Genomic DNA, 21,531 nt, shown 5'->3' with positions numbered 1-21,531 from the left:
CTGCGAGCCTGAAGACTCGGAGTTACGACAAGCGCGCCGTTTCCGCTGCAAGCCAATTTGTACGGCCCGGAGATAGAGAGCATTTCTGACATGTTCAGAGAACTACGAAGGAATTATTAGCAGTTATATGTAAAACATGAAGGTACATCTGTGCATGCATGAGGAGAGGGCTTCGGGCGGGAGATATTGCAGGGTGCATACTTGTTTCAATAAATCTAAAGTTAGTTATAGCTTCTCATTATTCAAAGGATCTCTCGAGAGCGAAGCGATTATTGTGCACAAAACTCATGAATGCGCGCTCACTTAGCATTATGTAATTTTCTTTAGCCAGAGGTAGATCGTCAACGGTTGAAAGGCTCAGAAAGCACGAGCACCGTTATTGCTCAACAGTTTCCAACTCGATTGCCATAATAACGTCAAACGTTGCTAATAACCAGGTAATTATTTCGCTCCTGAAGCACACGAACGTTCTAACATGAGTTTAGAGAGATTAGGAGGGGAAATGCTTTTCCTAACGACCTTCTGACTGCGAAAAATGTTTTTGTCGTTAAGTAAAATCGAAGATTCGTCCGAGAAAATAATCCAACGAAATACACATTACGATTGTAAAAAAGTGTGGTAAAGATGCTCCAAGAGACGTTTGAATTTGATATACGAGTGTGGACGAACGGGATAAAGTATCGATCGTAAAGTCCACGAGGGAGCAGGAAAGATGACGAAGACAAGCCGAAGTTTATATGGGCCAGCAAAGATTAGCTTGTTCGACTGGATGCAGCGCGCCCGCAAGTATCGCAGTGGCATAAAAATTCTTCGTAAATTACCACCGTTACGGAGGACTATTTCACATTTTTATTCGTGAATGAACAATGATCCGATGCGAGTTTATGCTTTTGCGAGAGCGGAAGCTATACTTATGGGGGCTCACGGTCGCGGTGGTTTTTCAAGTAAAATAGCACTACGGCAGCAGCTGTCGCTGTCGTAGAAAATGTGCCCCGCCGGGATCTGGGAAACGCTTGACAAATCTTAGTGCTTGCGCCCGTAGGTAATCATTTTTTTTACTTCTCGTTTAATGTTTGTCTACGTGTTCCGGTTAAATTTTATGCATCCTAAGCTATAGCATTCCCGTGGCCTATTATAGCAGAGATGTTATGCGATGACGTAGGTAGTGGAAGCTCTGAGTGGGGGACGGTTTATACGACTAAGTACGCAAGGAGCCCTTGATTACAACCTTTTGTGTGTGAGCACAAATTAATATGAATAAATCCGGATTTCGATTCGAAGCGAGCAAGCCATTGTTTCACGTTGAGCACGCAGCCTGGTCTCTGGGCGTTGACCGGCTTCTCGCGTACTTTTCTTCGCGTGTGTACGCAACCCGTCACCGAACGGCATAGTGGCCACTATCGAGCACCGTTTTATACGCTCTAATTTATATGTTGATATAACGTGCCAACACCGCACACGACGTCTTGCTTCATCGAGTTTATTAACGCTACCGTTTCACTCACAATTATACTCCCTCGCGCTCGACAAATGGAAAATTCATTGGTGTTACGTTCGCTCTGAAAGTGCCAGCACCATTATTCACGATGGGAGCACACGATACGCGAGCTCTCTCACCTCGTTCCACGCTTTTCCTTCTATTCCAGCGCGCGTGGTCGTGAAAGCAATTTTTTTCATACAAATTTTTCGCATTTCACGCGAACGTCTATTTGGAGAGAAAAATTCGATAGGAAAAATCGTTTTATTTCAATATGACGAGAGCTTTCGCAATAAACACGATTTACGATGGCTCGTTTTTTCAAAGTATTATATCCAGATACTCATATTCATGAATGAATCGTTTCAAAAGATGCGATTCAATCTCATATTCCATCTTATTGCTAGCAAAGACAAATATAAATGAATTACAATAATGCAAGATTCGAGATTAATAACGTCAAAGAATATTGAAATTAGAAGTTTTTCTGCTCTGTCACAGCATCTGACAGTCTTCATTCGATGGAAATAAAAAATGATTAAACTCAATTTGCTAGGAGCGAGAGCGGCACAGGGCGAAGGCAAAAGAAAGAGGCGAAAGTTAAACTCGTTTGTGAGGAGAGAAAAAGCGGCATTTTTCTTTGCGAATCAAGAGTTGTGCTATACGGGATATGCAGATTTGCGGAGGAACCGTGAAAGCTCGAAAAAGAGCTGGGAAAAAAAACGTTGACTTTTTGCATCAAGACTATATCTCATGAAATATCGTCGGTATAATGGTTTTTCCGGTATTCTTATCGTTTGTTATGCGGGTGGCTCTCGTATCAATGAAAGGGATAGGACGCGAACGCGAAAGAAAAAGATAGAGAAAAAAGGCGAGGCAGCAGCATCTAGAGAGAATGAAAATTGCTGCGCATGAAAGGAAAAATGGCAAAGAATCTAGCGGAAACAAGAGCCTTTTTTTTGTGTTTCGCATCGTTGAGACGCTTTCCGCGTTTTATGTGCAACAGTGCCCACGTTTATATGCATAATGTACTTACGTTTCATTTTATTTTATATTTTTTTCCACCCATTCCGCCTCTTTCCTATTTCCAACATTTATTATTCCCTTCGATACAGCGAATATCCAACAATGAGGGCCGAACGTTTGCGAGAACTAGGAGAAACCTCGTGACTCGATTTCGGCAAATTATTCTTCCATCAACGGAGACCATGCTCAAAACTGTAATTCCATGCAATCATGTGCATATTCAAATAAATATTAACATACCAAATAACAGCTTTTCGGTCATATCGACCCGACGATGAAATAATGAGGAAGCTAAGCCGCCACATTGCGTTCACTCGAAACAGTCGACGTACGGTCCCGACGGTTCATCATAACTCTGACGGACGCCTGTAAAAAATGAAACATTTGAAAACGCTGCGTCGCTGTAACCGGAGGGATGCGTCCAATTTGAAAAAATACTGACACTCCTCCGAGCTTTATGCAGAAATGTCTGAATTGACTAACAACGTGAAAAAGCCAGGAATTAAATGTCCTTTATAACGTCAAGTAATCGAGCAAAAAAAATAGCGTGTGCAAGGAAATGAATATAAAAAAGCTTCTTTCGAAACAGCATATTTCACGAGTACGAAATTACATATTCATGCATAAAAATAACACTCTGATAAACGAAAAATAATCAAAAGCATGCATTTAATTAGGGGAAGCATTATTTCACGGCGCGTCAAAAAACGTCAAATAAAACATGAGCCCGGAATAATCCCCTTTTTCATTTCAAAGCCCACACATCCTCGCTCACCCGATCCATTAAAATTTTATAGTTGAATTTTAAAAAATGTATAATTACGGAGATTGATATGAAATTTACGAAGTTTAAGAGTCTTCTGCAACTGCTAGTACACGGTCTGGAAAACGTCGCCCAACGTCCTCTAAATTTTATATTCACAGTCATAATCATATTATAATAATACGCTGATAAATCTTTAAAGATGAGAGAAACAAAACCCTGAGGACACATTGCTGTTAAGAAAATTATTTTGTTCTTTGGTTTCATTCGACTTTTTCGTTGGTCGAGCATGGTTTTCGTCTCGATTCGTCGCTGTTCATTGTTCCTAGTTGAGCTGGTTTCCTTTTTCGATATTACCATTTGGCAATCAAGATTTTCTCTAGTTCTGCAACACATCATTTTGTCACATCTTCGTCAAGGCATTTGATGGTTGGAAAAAAAATGATTTCTTCAGATCTAACGAAGTTTGAGAATCATTGATGAATCCTAAATTCCGTTATGATTTGAACTCATTCATTCCTATCGCGAAAGTATATTTACTATCGAATATAAACTTATGGATTATGGAAAAAGTTGACAGCAGTGTTCTCGAAAATTGATTTTCAATTAGTTGGCACGGAGGTGGCGGTCTTTTGATTAAAACTCGAGGTCGAGCCGAGTTACAATGCCACAATCCCGCGGACGAGTATTCAATTTGGACAGGAGAAAACGATGCGGTGGAAAGTTTTAAATTACCATAACTTTGGAAGCTTCGTGGCAACGAGCCGAGAATTTTTTTGGATGTTCCACTTCGGACCTCAATATAGCAGTGAATAGAGCATTTAAATGACTTTGAAAGTCGACTGGATCCCAAGTGCAGTCGTGAACGGAGTGATCACTGCAAAGTAATTTGTTTCAATTCCGTTTCGAAGTTGAAGTTTAGTCACTAAGTTCATTATTAATTGGCAAGTATTGACGGAGCCACGTTTTCTCTCTTCCTGTTTCGAATACCGAGAACTAAATGGGTTTATGCTTTCTGCCCGGTGCAGACAAAACTACGGGGACGCGGAAGTACAAGAGCTCGTGCTGCACAGTGATGCCTCTCAGTGCCTCCCGAACGCTTTAATTCTTCACATTTTTTCCCATCCTATATCCGCCGCTCTCGTCTCATCTCGTTTTTATTTCGTCCCGATTTTTTCATTCCTTTTGCCTTAACGATCGCTCTTTTGTTCGACTCTCTTTCGCCGTTTTTTTCCTCCTTGCTCTTTCCTATCAGTTAGTACGTGCGAATAGGATTTTCAGTTAGTGCTTTTAATTTGATTCGATTCAAATTGAATGCCGAATTTCTATTGAATGATTTTCCCTGCCTACACGCTCATACAGCACTTAAAAACTACGTTATTCGATACGCGCTTTCGTAGGGAGATATTAAAATGGTTTTAATTAGAATAGCGATTGGGAAATGGCGAGAATATCACGGTCGGAGCAATTGGCTCGGCTAAATTGCTAGCCATTTTTATCGAGCTAACAAAAGGTCTGGAATTTCTTCACTATCGATAAACTACGATTCTAGGTGAGAAATGGATTCAACGGAGAACATTATAATTACAAGGGAAAATCGAACGAGCAGAGATAATTAGATTTGATTGAAAAAATGGGGGAAAAAGATAAGAAAACCATTCACAAAAATCAAGTTCAGTGTTAATCCAGTCTCCCGTCTAGCTTTTAACGAAAGACTGTCGTAAGAATTCCTCGCACCTGAGAACACGGGAACTCGGTTTTAATGACGTGTTACGTTGAGCACTATCTGCGGCAGCACGCACTCGTCCCAAAAAAGTCTCGCCTCTGATATTTGAAACTTGATTCCAGTGAGAAAACTCCGAGAGTAAAGCGCCCTCGTATAAATATCCCGAGTACTGATATACTGAAGCAAGATTTTAATGACAGTGTCAAGTAGTGCATCTGTTTCAAAAAGCCACGAGCATTCCGCTGTATCATATCTTAGAAAATAAAATTACCCAAGAAAAAGGAAGAAATGTAGGAGCGCCAATTATTTTCGCCCAAAATATTTCTCTAAGAATTAATAAGGAATTCAGTGAATCTAAATCTAATTGAAATACTCGAAGCTTCGAGAGTCGATCGTAAAAACGCAGAAGAAAGATTTATCCTTATAAATTGAATCCTAATATACATCTACTTGAAAAGATCGCGAGAACGAAGGGTAGTACAAATTGAAAAAATGTGGGACAATGTATTAGGGAGACATTACCATCGATTCGTCATTTATTCGTTCTCCACCAAGCCCGATTAGTCGATGTCAGATGAAGCGGATAAAAGCCAGAAGTATCGCTAGAATTGAAAAGGAGCGCAATATCAAACAAGCTTTATATATCATTATCGGCACATTCATTTCTCACTTTCTTACCCCTCCACCTTAAAATACGAGTATTCTCCGCAGGCCTGGATACCTGCTTCGCTGGTAACAGAGGAAAGATCTTTTCTATGGGAGCACGGAGACACGCAGACGCAGAAATATCTCGACACAAGGCTTTTAGGCAGCGATCTATAGTCTTCGAAATGAATATAAATGGTCTTGCGAAAACTCGAAGGAAAACTAAATGGTAGTCGTCGAGAGGCTTTCCCCATATATCCAGCTTTTATTCAATCCGCACGTATTTCCACGGCTGACAGATAAAAGGGCCCGATTTCCGTCACTCTTTGCCTTCGCTCGGTTCGATCGAGCCCTTTACTTCGCTAATAATCAACGAACGTATGAAAAAATACGGCATTTCGCTTCACTCCGAGTCGACCCTCATCGACGTGTTTTTTTTCTGTACCTCGGTCAAGTTGATCCGCGATCATTAATCGGCTGCTGGCCACATGACGTTGATCCTCGAAAGCGTTCGTCTGATTCGCTGTGTGCTACGGAGCGGACTGCGATCGAGCATCCCCGTGACTAATCTGATCCTCGTCTGCGAATGGGATCTTGAGTGCTCGACGAATTTGAATTTCCTCTCAAATCTCACCGAATTCATTTGTAAAGGCCGAATTAACTGAGCTGATAGTTATCGCGATAAGAAATGTCATTGGGAGATGAAGAGACGACACTTTTTCTTTCTACACGAGTAATGAAAGTTTTTGATCCGGGAGGTCTGCTGAAATTATTCGAAGGCGACGATTATACTGGTCCGAAAGAGCGCAGAGGGCGCGTCAACTTTCTGAGAACGATTGTACCTCACTTTTGTTCTTTCCGGTACAAAGGAATTCAAGTTTTATTGTGAATATTTGTAATGTCAATTCGCAATTGTGACATTCCAAGACAGAACAACTCTGAAGACATAATTCAACTTGAAATCCAAGCCAGGAAATGTGCTACGTGGAGTGTCATAGCTCGGGAAAGAAAACTGCGAAAAAGTGATGACGAGAGTGCAATTTCGCAGGTTACTCGAGAACTTTATCTAAAGGAGAGGATGTGAGAGGATTCATCGTCTGAAATTGACAATAACGATTCAAGAAAACGGTGAAACTGATGCAAGATAAGGAAGTCAGAAAATTGAGGGTTGGGAAGGTGCGAAAATACCTGTCGCGGTACTATCTTTGGATAGTCGAGAGTTATCCGAAATACGAGGAAGAAGGGAAGGAGCGGACAATCCTTCCGTACCGTTCGGGAGGTTTGAGGGTTCTCTTTTGTTGTCGCACAAGAGGAAGTCACGCACCGCTATATCCGGATAGTGCGAATAATATACAAGGGTCATACATGGACGTACGTATTTAAATGTACGTGAATAAACACGAAGAGAGGACAAAAGTGTGGCTGTGCAGACTCGACTGCAAACAAAGTGTCGTTACGGCGGCAACATATTGTCCTCCTCGGTGGTTTATGATGTTTCATGAAGCTTGCGAAATTCTGGCTTCTCGTGTTACTACAATGCGGAGTAAAAACGTGAAAGCACACGATTGCAGGAACACATGGATCTAAATTTAAAAGCAGGAGAATCCTCGCTGCCCTCTGGCACAAAAGCCTTCCTCTACGTACGTGAGTAAGCGGCCTCGATCCAACGACTTTGTATTTTCACTCTTGCGAAAATCTCTTTCAACGTGAACCTCCACCGCTCCGTTAAAAGCATGCTCGTTATATGTCTCACCCTCGAAAGTAAGACTTACGTTTCACTTCGACAGTATATAAATGTCATTGGGACTGCTACCGCGGCGTCTATGGAGCGAGCCACATTATTAGGCTCACTTTACCCCATAAACATTTAGCCATTATACAAATTCACTTTTAACAATCCAACTCCACTTGTGTCTGCTAAGATTTTTGAAGCTTCGTCGAAAAATAACGAGGGAAGATAAAAGCCTCTTTAGTCTTATTTTCCCATACGATTATTCTGTTCGCAGGCAATGTATTCGTCATAGCGGCTATATTACTAGAAAGAAACCTGCAGAGCGTCGCGAATTATCTCATCCTCTCATTGGCCGTTGCGGATTTACTGGTTGCCCTACTGGTAATGCCTCTTGGTAAGTAATTACAATTTGACATCGTTTGATACAGGCATCGATGAACAGAAGCAAAAATCTCGCGTAGCGTGATAAGCTGAAAACGAGGGGAGAGCTGCTCCTGTGAACTGGCAAGTTTTTCATTATACATGGAAAATGGAAGAGCCAAGACGCACAGAAAACGTGTATAACAAGCGCGCCCTCGAGCCCAGAAAACTGAGCTTCGTGCCAAAATTCGTGAAGTGACTTTCGGGTGGGCATCAAAGTAGACGAGCCCTCGAGATCCCTAGAAAGTACCGGGTGTATATAGAGCAACGTAACATTCGTTTATACATGTACCTATGACGAGATAATAATCTTGAATTGAAGATAACTCAGGGCTGCATTCTCTACAGCCGTATATAGACGAATTGTAAAGTGGAATTGACGAGATCTCCCTCGACTGTACGGTTGGGTGTAAGATTACCACGGCATGATAAGTTTCCCGGATTCACTAACTTCGGAGCAACTACCCTGCGCTGAGAATCTCAAAAGCATCTCTTGACGTGTCACCTCTCGAAAAGTTCACGATACGTGCAACGCATTTGAATAAGTCGTCTTAACAAGTTTCTTGGTTGTCCTAAGGACACGAGGAGTCTGCACGGTAGAAAATCAAGTCAATGATATTCGGTGGGATTGAGAGGGGGGAAGCAATCGCAGTGGAGTTCATTTTACATAATTTCGCAAGGGGTAAAACACAAATTCTCTTGAAATCCTCCGGTGAAGTGATTTTTCTTCGCCCAGGGGCACTTGGCTGATAAAATTGAAATGACGAAGGCAAAAAACGAACAGTCTTTTTGTTAGTGTGTAATTTTTGACAGGAGCCGTGTACGAGGTGTCCCATGAGTGGGCTCTCGGTCCGAAACTCTGCGACATGTGGACGAGCAGTGACGTACTCTGCTGCACAGCCTCGATATTACATCTGGTTGCTATCGCTCTGGACAGGTGAGTCACTACAAACATTTCCCTTCCAATGTTCTGCTTCAAAAATCAATGGATTCGAATGTTAAATCGTGTGAAGTTGAATTTTCCAATCCCACGTATCAAGTTTTGTGATAAACTTTTGTGCAACGAGGCCCAAATTGTTCAAATCGTAAAAAGAAAGGATAAATCTCCCGTCGATATCTTCAACGAGGAACATCTGACGTTAATGCTGGACTCTCCGTTCGCATGCTGAACACCTTCTCGAACGCAAACACTCCGGAAAAAGAGCCTCGTGGCTGATTCGAATGAAATAGTCCTCGGCGCACATGCACGTCTTTTTCCATGCAGAAGTTTTACGGAGCAAAGGAAAGAGTGTGCTTTTAAAAGTTCACAAGCAGCTTTCAGTACTAATGATGATTTGTATGTACGATATGTGGGCGTTTGCAAAGCAGCGAGGTCCACAGTGCCACGACCGAAAATATTTCACGAAAATGTCATAGAGCCAGCACTTTAAAGTGTACGCTCACGTGTTCACTGTCTCAGTAACTCAAACTGAACTCGTTTTTCACTGCTGCTTTTTTCCTCGTCTCTACACATTCGTACAGGGTGACTCGATAGCTCAGCGAGCTTGATTTCAAGATTACATCGCGATTCAAAACCCCCACCGTCCACGGTCGATCTCACAAAGCAGAAATGCGTATCAGCAACTTTGTGGCGCATAAAGATTCCTGGAAAACAGTAATTTGCTCGACTTTTTGTGTAAAAATTGGTTTCTGAGAATCACGCGTGCTTTTCAAAGGCTTCCGGGCTTCTTGGCCCATGAGGATTCAGGATCCAGGGCTCGACCAACGTAGATCCGAGAGCGTTGTGAATGGCTTTTTTATGGAGAGTTTTACGCTCTGCAAGATGGCTCGTTTACGTTATTGCTCTACCTCTGGTCGCTTCGACAATGCACACTCGATGGAAGTGCACTCCTTAATCAAGTTTAATAATTAATAGCTCGTCAGGAGAAAATCTCATGAAAGAACGATATCCGCAAGACCAGTGTGAGTTTCGCTCGTAAACTCAAGTGCAAAAGTGTGGATATCCGCAGAAGGCCACCCTGTATATTAGTTCAGCTTTGTATGAAACCTGCGAACATGCTCGGGTCGTCAAACGCTTCGAAATGAGCGAAAACCTTTTCGGGACTTTTGTCTGGTACCGTGAAAAGGCCTCATAAGATATGGACCAGCGCGGTTGTTGGTTGTACTTTCATCCACGCCGGACAACATTTCTTCCTTCTTTCCTTTTTTTTCTAGCTGCACAGAATATTCGTTTGCTTGCTCTCTCGATTTCCCTTTCATAAATCACCAGCTCGGAGTCGCGAGCACTCTTCGGCCTTCACTTTTTCTCTAATTTGTCGGATCGTTTGGAATTGAGCTTTTCCCAATCCCGAGATTAAAGTGGTACGAATTTTTTACCATAGAAGAGGAATTGCAGAGTACAGAACATTTGTTAAAACGAGCATGAAATAAAACAGAGAACGCGGTGATTTAACGCCCTTGAAATAAAATATATCCATGAGGTTTAAAACTGTTTGAATGGTGTGCATGAATTTCTACAGTTGTAATCAATACGGAATTCAATTTTTCACGTAATTATACGGGAAAGAAAACCCATTAGGATTATTCAAGCTGAAAAGATTTCAGTAATTCGATAAAAAGAGGGCCCCGGTTATCCGTGGGTACGGCTGGGGAGTATCTTTTCACTTCTGATTCACGCGGAGTAGAGAAATCACCGGAAATATATTTAACATCGAACGCGCGTGCACGCTGTGAAATAAGATTGCGAATACGAGACGTTCGTGAAGAAAGAGAGCGCGAAAAACAAGCCTTTCAGACGAATTGAATCTGATATCTCTCGTGAATTACTCGCGGATGTGCTCGCCAATTTATAAATGACCGAATGCGGCCAAGAGAATTCTCGAATGTGGAGCGTGATACACGGCAAAACAAAATTTAATGTCGCTGAGACTCAAAAAGGAGAAAGATTTTACAGAGTAGCTCGAAAAAAATGGCTTAAAAGAAGCAAGAAACGACATCACGACTCGCGTCGTGATCCAGCTTCTCCAATGTCAATCAAATCTTTTTCACTCCATCGATGCACGCAGATATGGCATGAGTGATGAGAAACTTCCGTGCTACAAAAATACGATTGTTGATTCAGTTTTGTCTGTAACTGGCCGGCCACTTAAAATTCGAGTCGCTAATGCATCACGCTCGAAAATAAATTGACCCTCGCATTAGGAGTATTAAAAAATGATTGAAACGAATTGAGAATTCCTCTCGCGATTGAGAAGTCGCTGGAGTGTTATCAGCCCGGTGTTATTTACAGTGGACCGCGTAACACAATTTTCTCCAGGGCGAAAGTGGACTTGAACTTCAATCCTCTTAAAACCCGTTACCGTTGGAGCACACTGCGAGCAACTTTTGCCTCTCGTCCCAGCAGATTGTAACCAGAGGATTTTTGGGAACCCTAACCTTCCGTTAACTCCAGTCCCCTTGAGGTTGGCTCAGCTAACCCTCTCGCGTCGACCATAAATCTAACCGGTGGTGCGCGATCACTTTTCGACCCTCAAAGACCCTCGCAACGAGAATACACGAATGGCTTCCATTAATGATTGGTGAGAATATCGTTACTTCGAGAATGAGAAGCAAATAGAAATTCGCATATTCGTATGGATATCTAAGGAAACGTTGAAATGATTCAAAACGATCTCCAAATCTTAAAATATTCCTTTCACGAGCCCGAATATTCCACAAATAACTGATTTTAAATAGCAGTAAAGTAAAAATTTCAGGTCAGGTTATCGAAAATTTGATGAAGAATTAAAACTTCAAAAAGGGTATAAAATTTATACGCAGAAGCTTGTGCGGAGATTCCATCATCACTACATTTCTATTCAATGTACTATAAATAATTCTAAATTCCCGACACAAACTGTCTCACAGATGGAAAATATGTAATGAATCCATAGCGACGATAAAAATAAAGGGTCACCGAATTCCTTAAAATAAATATTAACGATAACAGTTGGAAAAATGGCAGAAGCAGAAGAGCTTTTCCTACATAAACGCGACGTCTCAGAGGTTATGATTCAGTCGAAATTTCGAGTGCCCCAATTTGTGTCACCAAAAAATACGCTCATGCGAAATCAATACCTTAATTTTAATGAATTGCCAAAAAAGAAAGTGGAAAAAACGAAGCCAGCTGTTCGGATCTGTTGGAGAGAGTTTGAGTTACCCATTGAAAGGAAACGGAAGCGGGCAATCCATCGAGAGATGAAACTCGTCGATATGATAAGAATTTAAACGGTTTCGACGGAGCGCTCGTGCTTGGCGAATCCGAAGGGACGTTACTCCCTGAGCATAGAAGTTTACGCGTTAAATTTAAATCTCTTATACACGAGCACTCCGACGTCCGTGGACACGTGAAAAGTGGATTACGTGTTCGAGACTCTGTAACGAGCTGGTTAATGGACTGGACTTGACTCGGGCGGAAAGCATTTCGCGTATGGCGCGGAACAATCGCGAGGTGCCCGTATATACTTTGGGGAGATTGCATCGGGCATTAATATTGAGTCTCTTGGCCGGGCTGTTTATCGCGCGGCGGGGTGAGTTTAAAGTGACTTTGTAAGAGCGTACGGTGTCCGAGATCAGGCTAAAACCGATGTTACGATTAATTTAACGATCATAGAGGATCAAGATCGTTGCGAATTATGTGAGAGATAGGAAGAGCTTTGCGCCAGTTTCATTAGCTTCGTTGTGCGCCGTTAAGTTTTTCAATCCTCAAGTTTTCCTTATCATAAGCATTAAACATGTTCCCCATTCGGTAGGACAGCGCGTTCAACTATTCTTCATTATTTATAGAGGCGAGAAGAAAATAAAATAATGACTTTTGCCGAGCGAGCGAGCGCGTCGCGATTGGTACTCGTCCCTGGCGTATTGTGAGAGCTGTCGTCCCAGCGAGATGGAAAATTCAACGTTTCGAGAAACTAATTACAGAAGGACGAGCGAATGTGAAAGAGCCTCGGAGCCAGCAATGTATACCAACATGTCAAGAGCCGGTAACCGGAAAACTTTTTCCTACAGAAAATATATTCGAGAAGCGTGAAAAGCGAGTACTCAAAAGCCAGCCAAGGAAGAGCAAGGTGAGAGCAAACGACGGCGAGGGAGTAGTGCTGCCTTAGCTAATTAGTGCAAGTTATCTCCGAGTATATTCATAACGGTGAACGAACAAGACTCGACTTCCTGAGGTCAAAACTAAGACTCGCAAATATGATGAAGAGAAAAAATGTGTATTGCGAGGGGAGCAATTAGACGTTGGACGCCCTGACAAGTGGAATCATTAAAAACACCCTCCCCACTCGAGTCGGCTAAATGGACAGGTTTGGAGTTTCGACTTCCGTAGCCATGTTTTCTCCCATTTCACAGCATTTACATGCTCTTTGCAATTAAACTGTACAAGAACCCTCGGGAAGAGAGACTTCTTACAGCGATGTCATCTTTTCGTGCTACTTCCCAACGATTTACGGCTGTTGCAGAATTTCCTTGCCTCTGTAATATTGAGTGTGATGAAAAATTCATTTTTATTCTAGCACCGCTTCCGATCTTTTCGTCGAGAAGCCCCTTTCCCTCAGTGTCAACACGGTGCAAGAAATTCTTTCGTTGCTGTGAGAAAAATCGTCGATCGCAAGTGAAAGCTCATCGACGCATCTCGCCTGGACCTTTCGTAGGCAAAAAATCTAAAATATTGCCAACACGAATGAGATGCATCGGCGTATTGCATGCGTGTGTTTATAACACTGTAAATTGATCGCTCATTGTGAACTGCCACTCAATATTCTATCATGCGCACCATTACTCCTGCTGCCGTTGTCTTCCCCGCCTCAACTGTGTCTGTATCTACGATCCCTTATTCGATTAACTGAGCTTTCAAAGTCCAAGTACTGAACGAGCTAAATCGTGTGAGAGATTGCTGCTTTGAACCTGGCAGCCCTTCGTCAAGTGGTATTAAAGTACGCGAAGATCGATAGCTGAGAATTCACTTTACAGATAAAGCATAAATTTGTGATGTAAACACGAGTGAAGCAAGAAATATTGAGTCGTTTTCATATCCGGTCTCTCAGGGGTGAAGGAATTCCAATTTTACTTTATAGAAATAACTTGACTCGAGTTTTCCGCAACTGCGAGATGCACCGTAGCAGATCAAAGTAGATTTTGGGGTGGAAAACTTATTCTTCATTTAGTCGAGAATTTTTCTTGTACCATTGTTAAGAAAAAGGGTGGAAAACATAGCTAGCTTTATAATGAATTCATAAAGGTTCTGGCAAGAAAAGTTGGATTTCTGCGTTGCCTTGTGCATAACCGCGAGGGCGCAAAAAATACTCTTAAGGACGAAACTTTAACTCACGATCTGCACTTCAGTGGTGTCTTTTTTATTTTCACCTCGAACGCTCTCGTTCTCCCTCTTTCTTCTCTGTGGTACAGTGTTAAAGTTGGTTGCATAATCAACATAAATGTCTTGAGAGCCGAGAGTCTTGAGCACACTGAGGCTTCGTTTAAACTACCCGAGGGGCTTCACTGCTCGCTTCGAACTCCAAATTGTGCCCTGTACAAAGTTACTCCGGTGAAAAGAATTTTTATCGAACAATATGGACACGGCAATTCCACAATCTTCCCTCGACTGATCCAATAATCGATAGGACTTCGACACACATTTTCTATTTATTTAGACCCAAAAGTCTACCATCAAATCATTATCTCATCGAAATCAGCACAATAGTTTTCTTGGAATTGCGAGTGTTGTTCAGCAGTCGATGGAAGCTGGATTTATTGAGTAATTTTACAACAATCAGGAGAAAAACTTTGCTCAGAGCCGGTGCCCGAGTCCCAGCAAATCGTGACTGAAAAAACGTTTTTTCCTGCTCTATTATCGGCTCCTTTATATAGTCCGATGCGACGAAAGTGATCTCGTCAAGGTCATTTGATCATGTAATCCAAAAGAGGATTAACCGACTCTAAAAAATGGACCATTTATCAACCCAATCACGTTTAATTAATTGCTCGAGCGCCAGACTGATTCGTAGAGCTTGTTCATTATAAGCTTGTTAATCATGCGAAATCTGTGTTGCACCGCGAGTATACTCGGGTACATGCAATCTATTCGCGTTATACTCTTGATTACCCAAGATTAGAATTATAGTCCTCTCGTATCTGGAAGCGCTGAATTCCCCAAACAAACGTTTTGAATTAGCAGTGAATTACGACGTGACATGGCTCTCGGTACGATTCTGTGCTTACAGAGTACGACGGGTACAAATACGCGTAATTTCTGATGGTCTCGACGGGCGAGCCCGCCTATCTCGGTGTACTTCGAGTTCTCATTTACAAGGGTCCGAAGCTGTGGAACTTTTTCTTTACACGTACTATCAGACGCCAAACATAAGGGCGTAACTGACAAAAGTTGCTTAAATTATGACTGGTTGCATGCTTTTTCCTCCTGGTTGAGTCACCGTCTCGACCAGGCCACAAGAAGACCTCGCGCTATCTCTTCTCTCACCACTATAACCCCGCAGTTATATTGTCCCATATAACTTGGAGTTTCATTATTTCGAGTCTCAGGAAATGCCCAAGGACATCCATATGGATTACCTTCATAAAATATCATCCATTACCGTATGCATTTCCGCGATTCTGTCTCCCCGACAATGAATATCCCGGGGAAGGCTCAGACGGTGTAAGGACGAACCGAGAATAAATATTGGATCGCAGTAATCGGGTTGCGGGTGAGTTCCATTGAGGAGGAATGAGGAAAATATGAAACAGCCTCCGCAGACCGTTCGGTAGGATTTCTTTGAAATATTTATAAAATCTTGTGTTCCCAGCCATTTTCTTGTGAATCAGAATAAGATGATAACGTTCTGGAGAAAAGCTACTAAAGTTGGGACGAAAATACACGATTGGAACGATTCCACCGTTTTGGAATGGCGATTTCTTCGATTTATTCTTTCGAATATTTGTGCAGTATAAATACGGATGTGCTTTCGCAGACGCAATAGAGCTTCTCGTGATACGTGGATATAAATCGTTTGTCCGATCGACCATGATACACGAGCCTAATCAATCGAACGCAGCTTTTCCTATTTCAGGCAAAACCCAGCGGGATCACTGCCAAGATAAAGTGACACAAAAACAGAAAAGGAGATATAAAAGAGAGAGAGAGAGAGAAAGCAATAAATTTCGAGACTGTATCTATGTAGGTGGTGAATGATGGAGTGTTTTGAACGAATAGCAGCAGCGCTGCGAGCCATTTTCGATCGATATGAAATGCACCCATCGACGCGTTTGTAGATAATAGCGCTCACCCACCAATGTTTTTATTGCTGTTTATTATAAATGGAAAGCAAAATTGATTGCACGTAGGGCACCATGTTTCAGTATTTTTATCACACTTGTACGAAAAAAAAACAAACTCGAGTGAGACTTTTCTAGAAAATACGCTAAAAAACCTTGCGTCAAAAAATTTAAACCACTCGATGACTCGTACAAAAAAACGACTGGCGCTTATTGACAATTGCAGACTCAACGAATCTGTAAATCCGAACCCTCTGACCTGGAACATCTCCAAGTCCCTTGCATCATCACAAAGGGGTGAAGAAACAGCGATTTCGAACATCATTTCGTAATATACTCTCGCACACGTTTTCCTGATCACACGTTCCCTTTATAAATTCATTCCAATCGTACATAGAATCGAGGGATGATACGAAAATGGATCGTCAACGTAATATTCGCCCAATCAATTCGTTCGTCCGTTTGTCAATGCACGAGTTTTCGAGCACTTTTTATAGATTCTCCTTCGATTCTCCTTCTTTCATCCCCAGTCAAATTTCTCTGCACTTGCATCGAGGATTAATTGCTTTCTCTAATGAATGAGAGCCGGAAACAGATGCAGGGCGGCTCTGTCCGTACACGTTGATGAGAACAGACCGTGCACCAACATCTTAAAAGCTTCATATAAATGTATTTATGTATACGAATGTGAATCCAAGTTTGTATAGTCAAATGGAGGAAGTGCATACTCTTCGCTACGCTAGAATTTGTTTGACACTGATATCTTCGCGTAATACTAGCGGACTAAGCACACACGCGACTTAACATCGCACAGAGGAATTTGCCTTGAAGCCCGACTCCCTCCCTTTCCCTCCGTCTCTCAATTTCTCTCCGTCTTTCTCTTTCGCTTTTCTCATATACCATTCGATCTCCTGTGACCCGTGAGAGCTTGGAAGCGGAACTTTGGAGATGGAAAGCGGTTGAAGGGATATATTGCCGCTGGCACTCAAACATGAGAGATGCGGTTCGACGCTCCCGAGATAATTCGATGAACCTCAAAAAGGTCAAACTGCCCTGTACCCCGAGCCTCTCGCGTTAATAATTTTCCTCGAGCGTGCAACGTGTAAACTGTTATTCCCACGAGCTTCTCACGACCCCTAAAATCTTGCACTCGATTATTCTATTGACAACAGAACCCCGGAACATAATTCCGAAAGAAAATGAGGTTAAAGCGATATGATTGAGTAACGAAGGTGATTCAAATTTTCTGGAATGTTCAAACGAGATCGAGCATCATTGTGGAGCGGTAACGAGTCGATTTCTGGAGTTATTACGAGCCTGAAAGCTCCGAAAAAATCGAAATTAAGTTCATGCACGAAACGGTTTTCTTAAGGAAGTCTTGAAATTTATACAGAGTTTCAACTATACGTAAAAAATTGTTTTACTTTCCATATAACGAATGAACGCTTCTTACGAAGCTTATGAAAAAGTACGCAATATAACAATGAAATATGTAATGAATGTCTGGGAAAAAATTCGAGACGATTGTCTTACTAGTAAAAGATTGAACGCAATTGATAAAACGAGCACTCGTAACCTCACATGGGCTTATTTCAGCATTTTGTTTCTTCTTGGCTTGGCCCATTGACACTTTCTTCTTGATCCATTTCCCTTTGCGCTATCTAAAGCGACTTTTAACATAAAAACTATAGTATTTTAGTCAGGGACGAATGAAATTTCGGGTTCAGTCAGTGATGGATCCCCGTTCAATTAATGGCTCGTCATTTAATTCGCCAAAAACTAGGTTGAAAAAATGTATTTAAAATTTTGAATCAATAACTCCGACATTAATTTGGAGTGATAATATCTTTAATTAAGAAGTAAAAAATCGACTCAATTTAGACACCCATAAAATACGATCCTATACGAGCATGATCTACCTTAAAGCTCTTAATACCTTCGAAAAATCCTCGTTCAGTGGGACGAACAAATCGCTCGTTAATTGACAGCAATATGCTTCCGTTCGAATTTCCCAATGAAAACAAAAACTGATCCAAGCTCCGACGATTTACATTGCTGATGCAACACGTCCGCTCTACGAAAATAGTAACACAGCGGAGAATAAATTACGCTCAATATAACGTTGCTCTCTGTGCATAGTCGAGGCGCCTGCACTCATACATCGTGTGAAGTAAACAAAATTGACGGGGGAGGCGAGTGTTTTACCAACTCCCATAAACCCAAACGCCCCGCTATACTGCAATGTACATACGTTTACGTATTCATCAAGGTGCAATGATACTTCCGTACGGTCCAATATGTACGCGACTCTATTGCCCACATGTCGTCTTCCCATCATATGCATTCAAACATCGTTCAAAACTCCGCTCACATCATGCATCACGCTGTAAATGTTAGAATGTTGAAATAGGAAACTACATATTTTGGTAATCATATTATATATTGCACAATGTGCACATGCCCGTCTTGTTTATTGATCGTACCAGTGCGAGCATACAGCGTCCGGTATTTCCGTTCATTAAACCACCTTAAGAGAGCACAAAGCTCTGAACAAACCACAGCTATTTTATATGACCGACCACCTCGTTTCCCACGCTCTCATTTGCTGTGTCAACACTGCGGTTACGAGGTTTAAAAATTAAAAAAAAAAAAAAAAAAGAATGAAAAATTTTTTGTGCTCTTTTGTTAAAGAATTTCTGTTTGGTTTTCAAACGAAATTTCAAACTGTTTTTTTCAAAATAAAACATTTTTTTATTAGATATTCTTCAAGTGCAATGTCTGAAGAATATTCTCACCGAATTTCATAAAGATCGGAGCGTCAGATTCGTAGCTATGGGTATTTCAACCGACCGCTCGCTTGAATCTTCGAACGCGATTATCTCAGAATCGTCTTTCTTGAAAAATACCTTTGCGATGGTCACAATTAATAAAAAAACTATTAACCCGATCCGTACCAAATTTATACCACTTATTTATTATAATAATAGCTAGGGCCTGAACTTTTGATAATTTGTACATTCCACCGACGCGGAATTGTGTTTGGCCGTTGAAAGATGAAACAAGAAAGTGGCGGAAAGTGGAGAGACGTTGTTTCGAAGTGAAGCGAAGAGACACATCGAAGGGGTGGAGCTCAGAATCGGTCGTGGAAAACTAAAACTGCTCTAGAAACTTTCGAGAGCCAAATCAAATTTTATGTACGTTCAAAGAAAAGAGTCTACACGAAATGTACATTTGTATGTATACATGGGGCACAAACGAATCGTAGGTACAGTGGGAAAAGAGAATGTTACGGATACGCAATCGAATCTCAAGCATCAAAGCAAAGAATGGCCCGTGAAGCAGCAGTGATCACGGAAGAAATCGAAGGAGTAGCAAACGAAGTGAGCGAATGATCGGCCAAAAAGAGGATAAAAGGAAATTCGATGAGCTGCGGTTCAACCACCCTTGCGTATAGACATACCGAACCGCCTGTACGATCAGTTACTAGCGATCGAGAACTCTGATGGCCAACGAATTCGCAAGAATTCCTCCGAAACCTTTCTTCTTCGCAGTCCATGCAATTTGCAACATTTTCTTGTTCCTATCAGCCGATTCGAATCTTTAGCATTAATTGGAGAGAATTCCGATAGCTCAATTACGAACGACGAATATCTTTTCCATACTGTGCTCACTAGGCATTTGCTTCATCTATTCGGAATGGGTCGAGATAAATAATGGCTAATTTCTTCAACGTTTTGAACGTCGCCGTAGCGATTGTATCGATCGACTAATGCCCATTCCGAAACGGGCTCGTTGATCATTCCGATAATTTTTCTGTCTGCTCGTGATTAACTTTCGATCATTTGTGACGAAGCATCGGAATGAAGCGTGACGAGAAAATTATCTGGTCGACAGTTCCAATTGCTTGTATCCTGGCAGCCTCAAATGATTTCGCCCAAACCGATTTCAGCCTGCTCGGGTGCCAATCGCATGGACTCGAATTTCCGGCGTTACGAGATTGACAAAGCAAAATTGACGGTTGAGTCTGTCGGAAAATAGCCTCGCATTCCCTTACACTCGGTAAATAAACCGTTGGACAAATTTTCTCTGTATCAGAGGCTCTGCGGAGCCTCCCATCCGGTCTGACCGGGCAACGGAGTCTGTTCAGAACGAGTTGAAAGCATAAACGAAAGGGACGAAAACATATTGCGTGTCCAAATGAAGTGGAATGTCTTGCAGGAAATGAAAAACTCATTATAAAACTTGAAAGACTTTTACTTTTCAAAATGCTGGAATATTCATAGATTCGACGTCGCGAGGCTACTTCCGAATAAATTATTCTGGATTGATTAATCGAAAGTGCTCAATTCCACCGTCATGTCGAGTGTCGTTCGAAAAAAATATTTTTTCACCTTCCATTCAAAAAAGGAAATTCCAAAAAAGCTTGATGATGCGCAGACTCATGATCCAAATGACGAGAAAGATGTTTTATAGCTAAACTCGTGGTGTTTCCAAGGCAGTGGGGAGACCCAATTCATCAAGCGATCTCGCGGTATAAGACGGAGAACAGTTACCGCCGCAGGCAACGTCGAAAAAAGAGGATTGAGTGTACTCGCACGACAAGAAGATTTCGTCTCATTTGAATACCAGCTCTGACTATCTCGTTAGCTATTCAAATGACTCAGCTTTACATTCCCAAAGATGTTGGAACCGTTTGAGATATTTAATGATAGCTGCGACTCGGTCGATGGGCCTCCGAATATTCCGCAGTTTCTCACATTCTTTAACTTTTCCCATAGGAACAGTGTTTGACGAAGGACCTTCGCAAGCCCGTTTTACCGACCTCCAACTACAAGTGAAAACGTAAATTTTCAGGTATTGGGCAGTCACCAACGTCGACTACATTCACCAGAGAACGGCTCGTAGGATAGGCGTGATGATCTTCATCGTTTGGATGCTCGCAGTTTTCATCTGCATCGCGCCTCTTTTAGGCTGGAAAGACGTTGACTGGGAGAACAGAGTGGTGCACGAAAAAGTCTGTCTCGTGAGTCAAGACATCAGCTATCAGGTACCACGCCTTCGCCACTTTGGAAGCTTTCCGAGGCGCGCAAATGGTGCAGGGGAGAGTTGCTCGGTGAAGCCCGAAGAATGGCTGAAGCTTGGAACACTTTAGATTCTTAAAGAGTCTTATGGAGCAGCATGGAAGAGAGTGGCAGCGTGGCGTCGCTGGAAAAACGAACACCGAGCACTCCGTATTGCGCTGTGTCGCTTTTGCTGCTTATCGGAAAGCTTCCACTTTGTTTTTCCCTTATTTCGTCGACGTTGCACCAATTATTCAGCCCCACTTTAATTTAAAAAATTCTTTTTTCTGTATACTTTCATATTTTTTCATCCTACGGAAATCCATTCAACGCCAAATCCTCGTTAAAAGGGCATAACATAATTGAATTTCA

General features: G+C 41.9%; 2 protein-coding genes across 4 annotated transcripts in view; one reads left to right on the top strand and one right to left on the bottom strand.

Moving 5' to 3' along the window:
- The window catches only part of LOC122408105 (annexin A13-like), a 71,730-nt gene that overhangs the window by 31,195 nt on the left and 19,004 nt on the right, over positions 1-21,531 (bottom strand). For both annotated transcript variants that reach the window (XM_043414702.1, XM_043414704.1), the window contains exon 2: positions 2,744-2,869. In XM_043414702.1, coding sequence (XP_043270637.1) covers positions 2,744-2,765 — 22 coding nt within the window. In that variant the 5' untranslated portion in view covers positions 2,766-2,869. The remainder of the gene's footprint in view (positions 1-2,743; positions 2,870-21,531) is intronic.
- Positions 1-21,531, top strand: part of LOC122408107 (5-hydroxytryptamine receptor-like) — a 91,631-nt gene that overhangs the window by 55,571 nt on the left and 14,529 nt on the right. The window contains exons 4-6 of one of the 2 annotated variants that reach the window (XM_043414707.1): positions 7,644-7,763; positions 8,606-8,726; positions 20,954-21,146. In XM_043414707.1, the coding sequence (XP_043270642.1) occupies positions 7,644-7,763; positions 8,606-8,726; positions 20,954-21,146 (434 nt within the window). Of the gene's footprint in view, positions 1-7,643; positions 7,764-8,602; positions 8,727-20,953; positions 21,147-21,531 lie in introns of both variants that reach the window. The other variant, XM_043414706.1, reaches the window with a different exon arrangement.

Source organism: Venturia canescens, chromosome 3, assembly GCF_019457755.1.
Source record: "Venturia canescens isolate UGA chromosome 3, ASM1945775v1, whole genome shotgun sequence".
Classification (NCBI taxonomy): Eukaryota; Metazoa; Arthropoda; class Insecta; order Hymenoptera; family Ichneumonidae; genus Venturia; species Venturia canescens.
The sequence above is the reverse complement of the archived record's forward strand: the minus strand, read 5'-3'. Positions and strand labels throughout refer to the sequence as shown.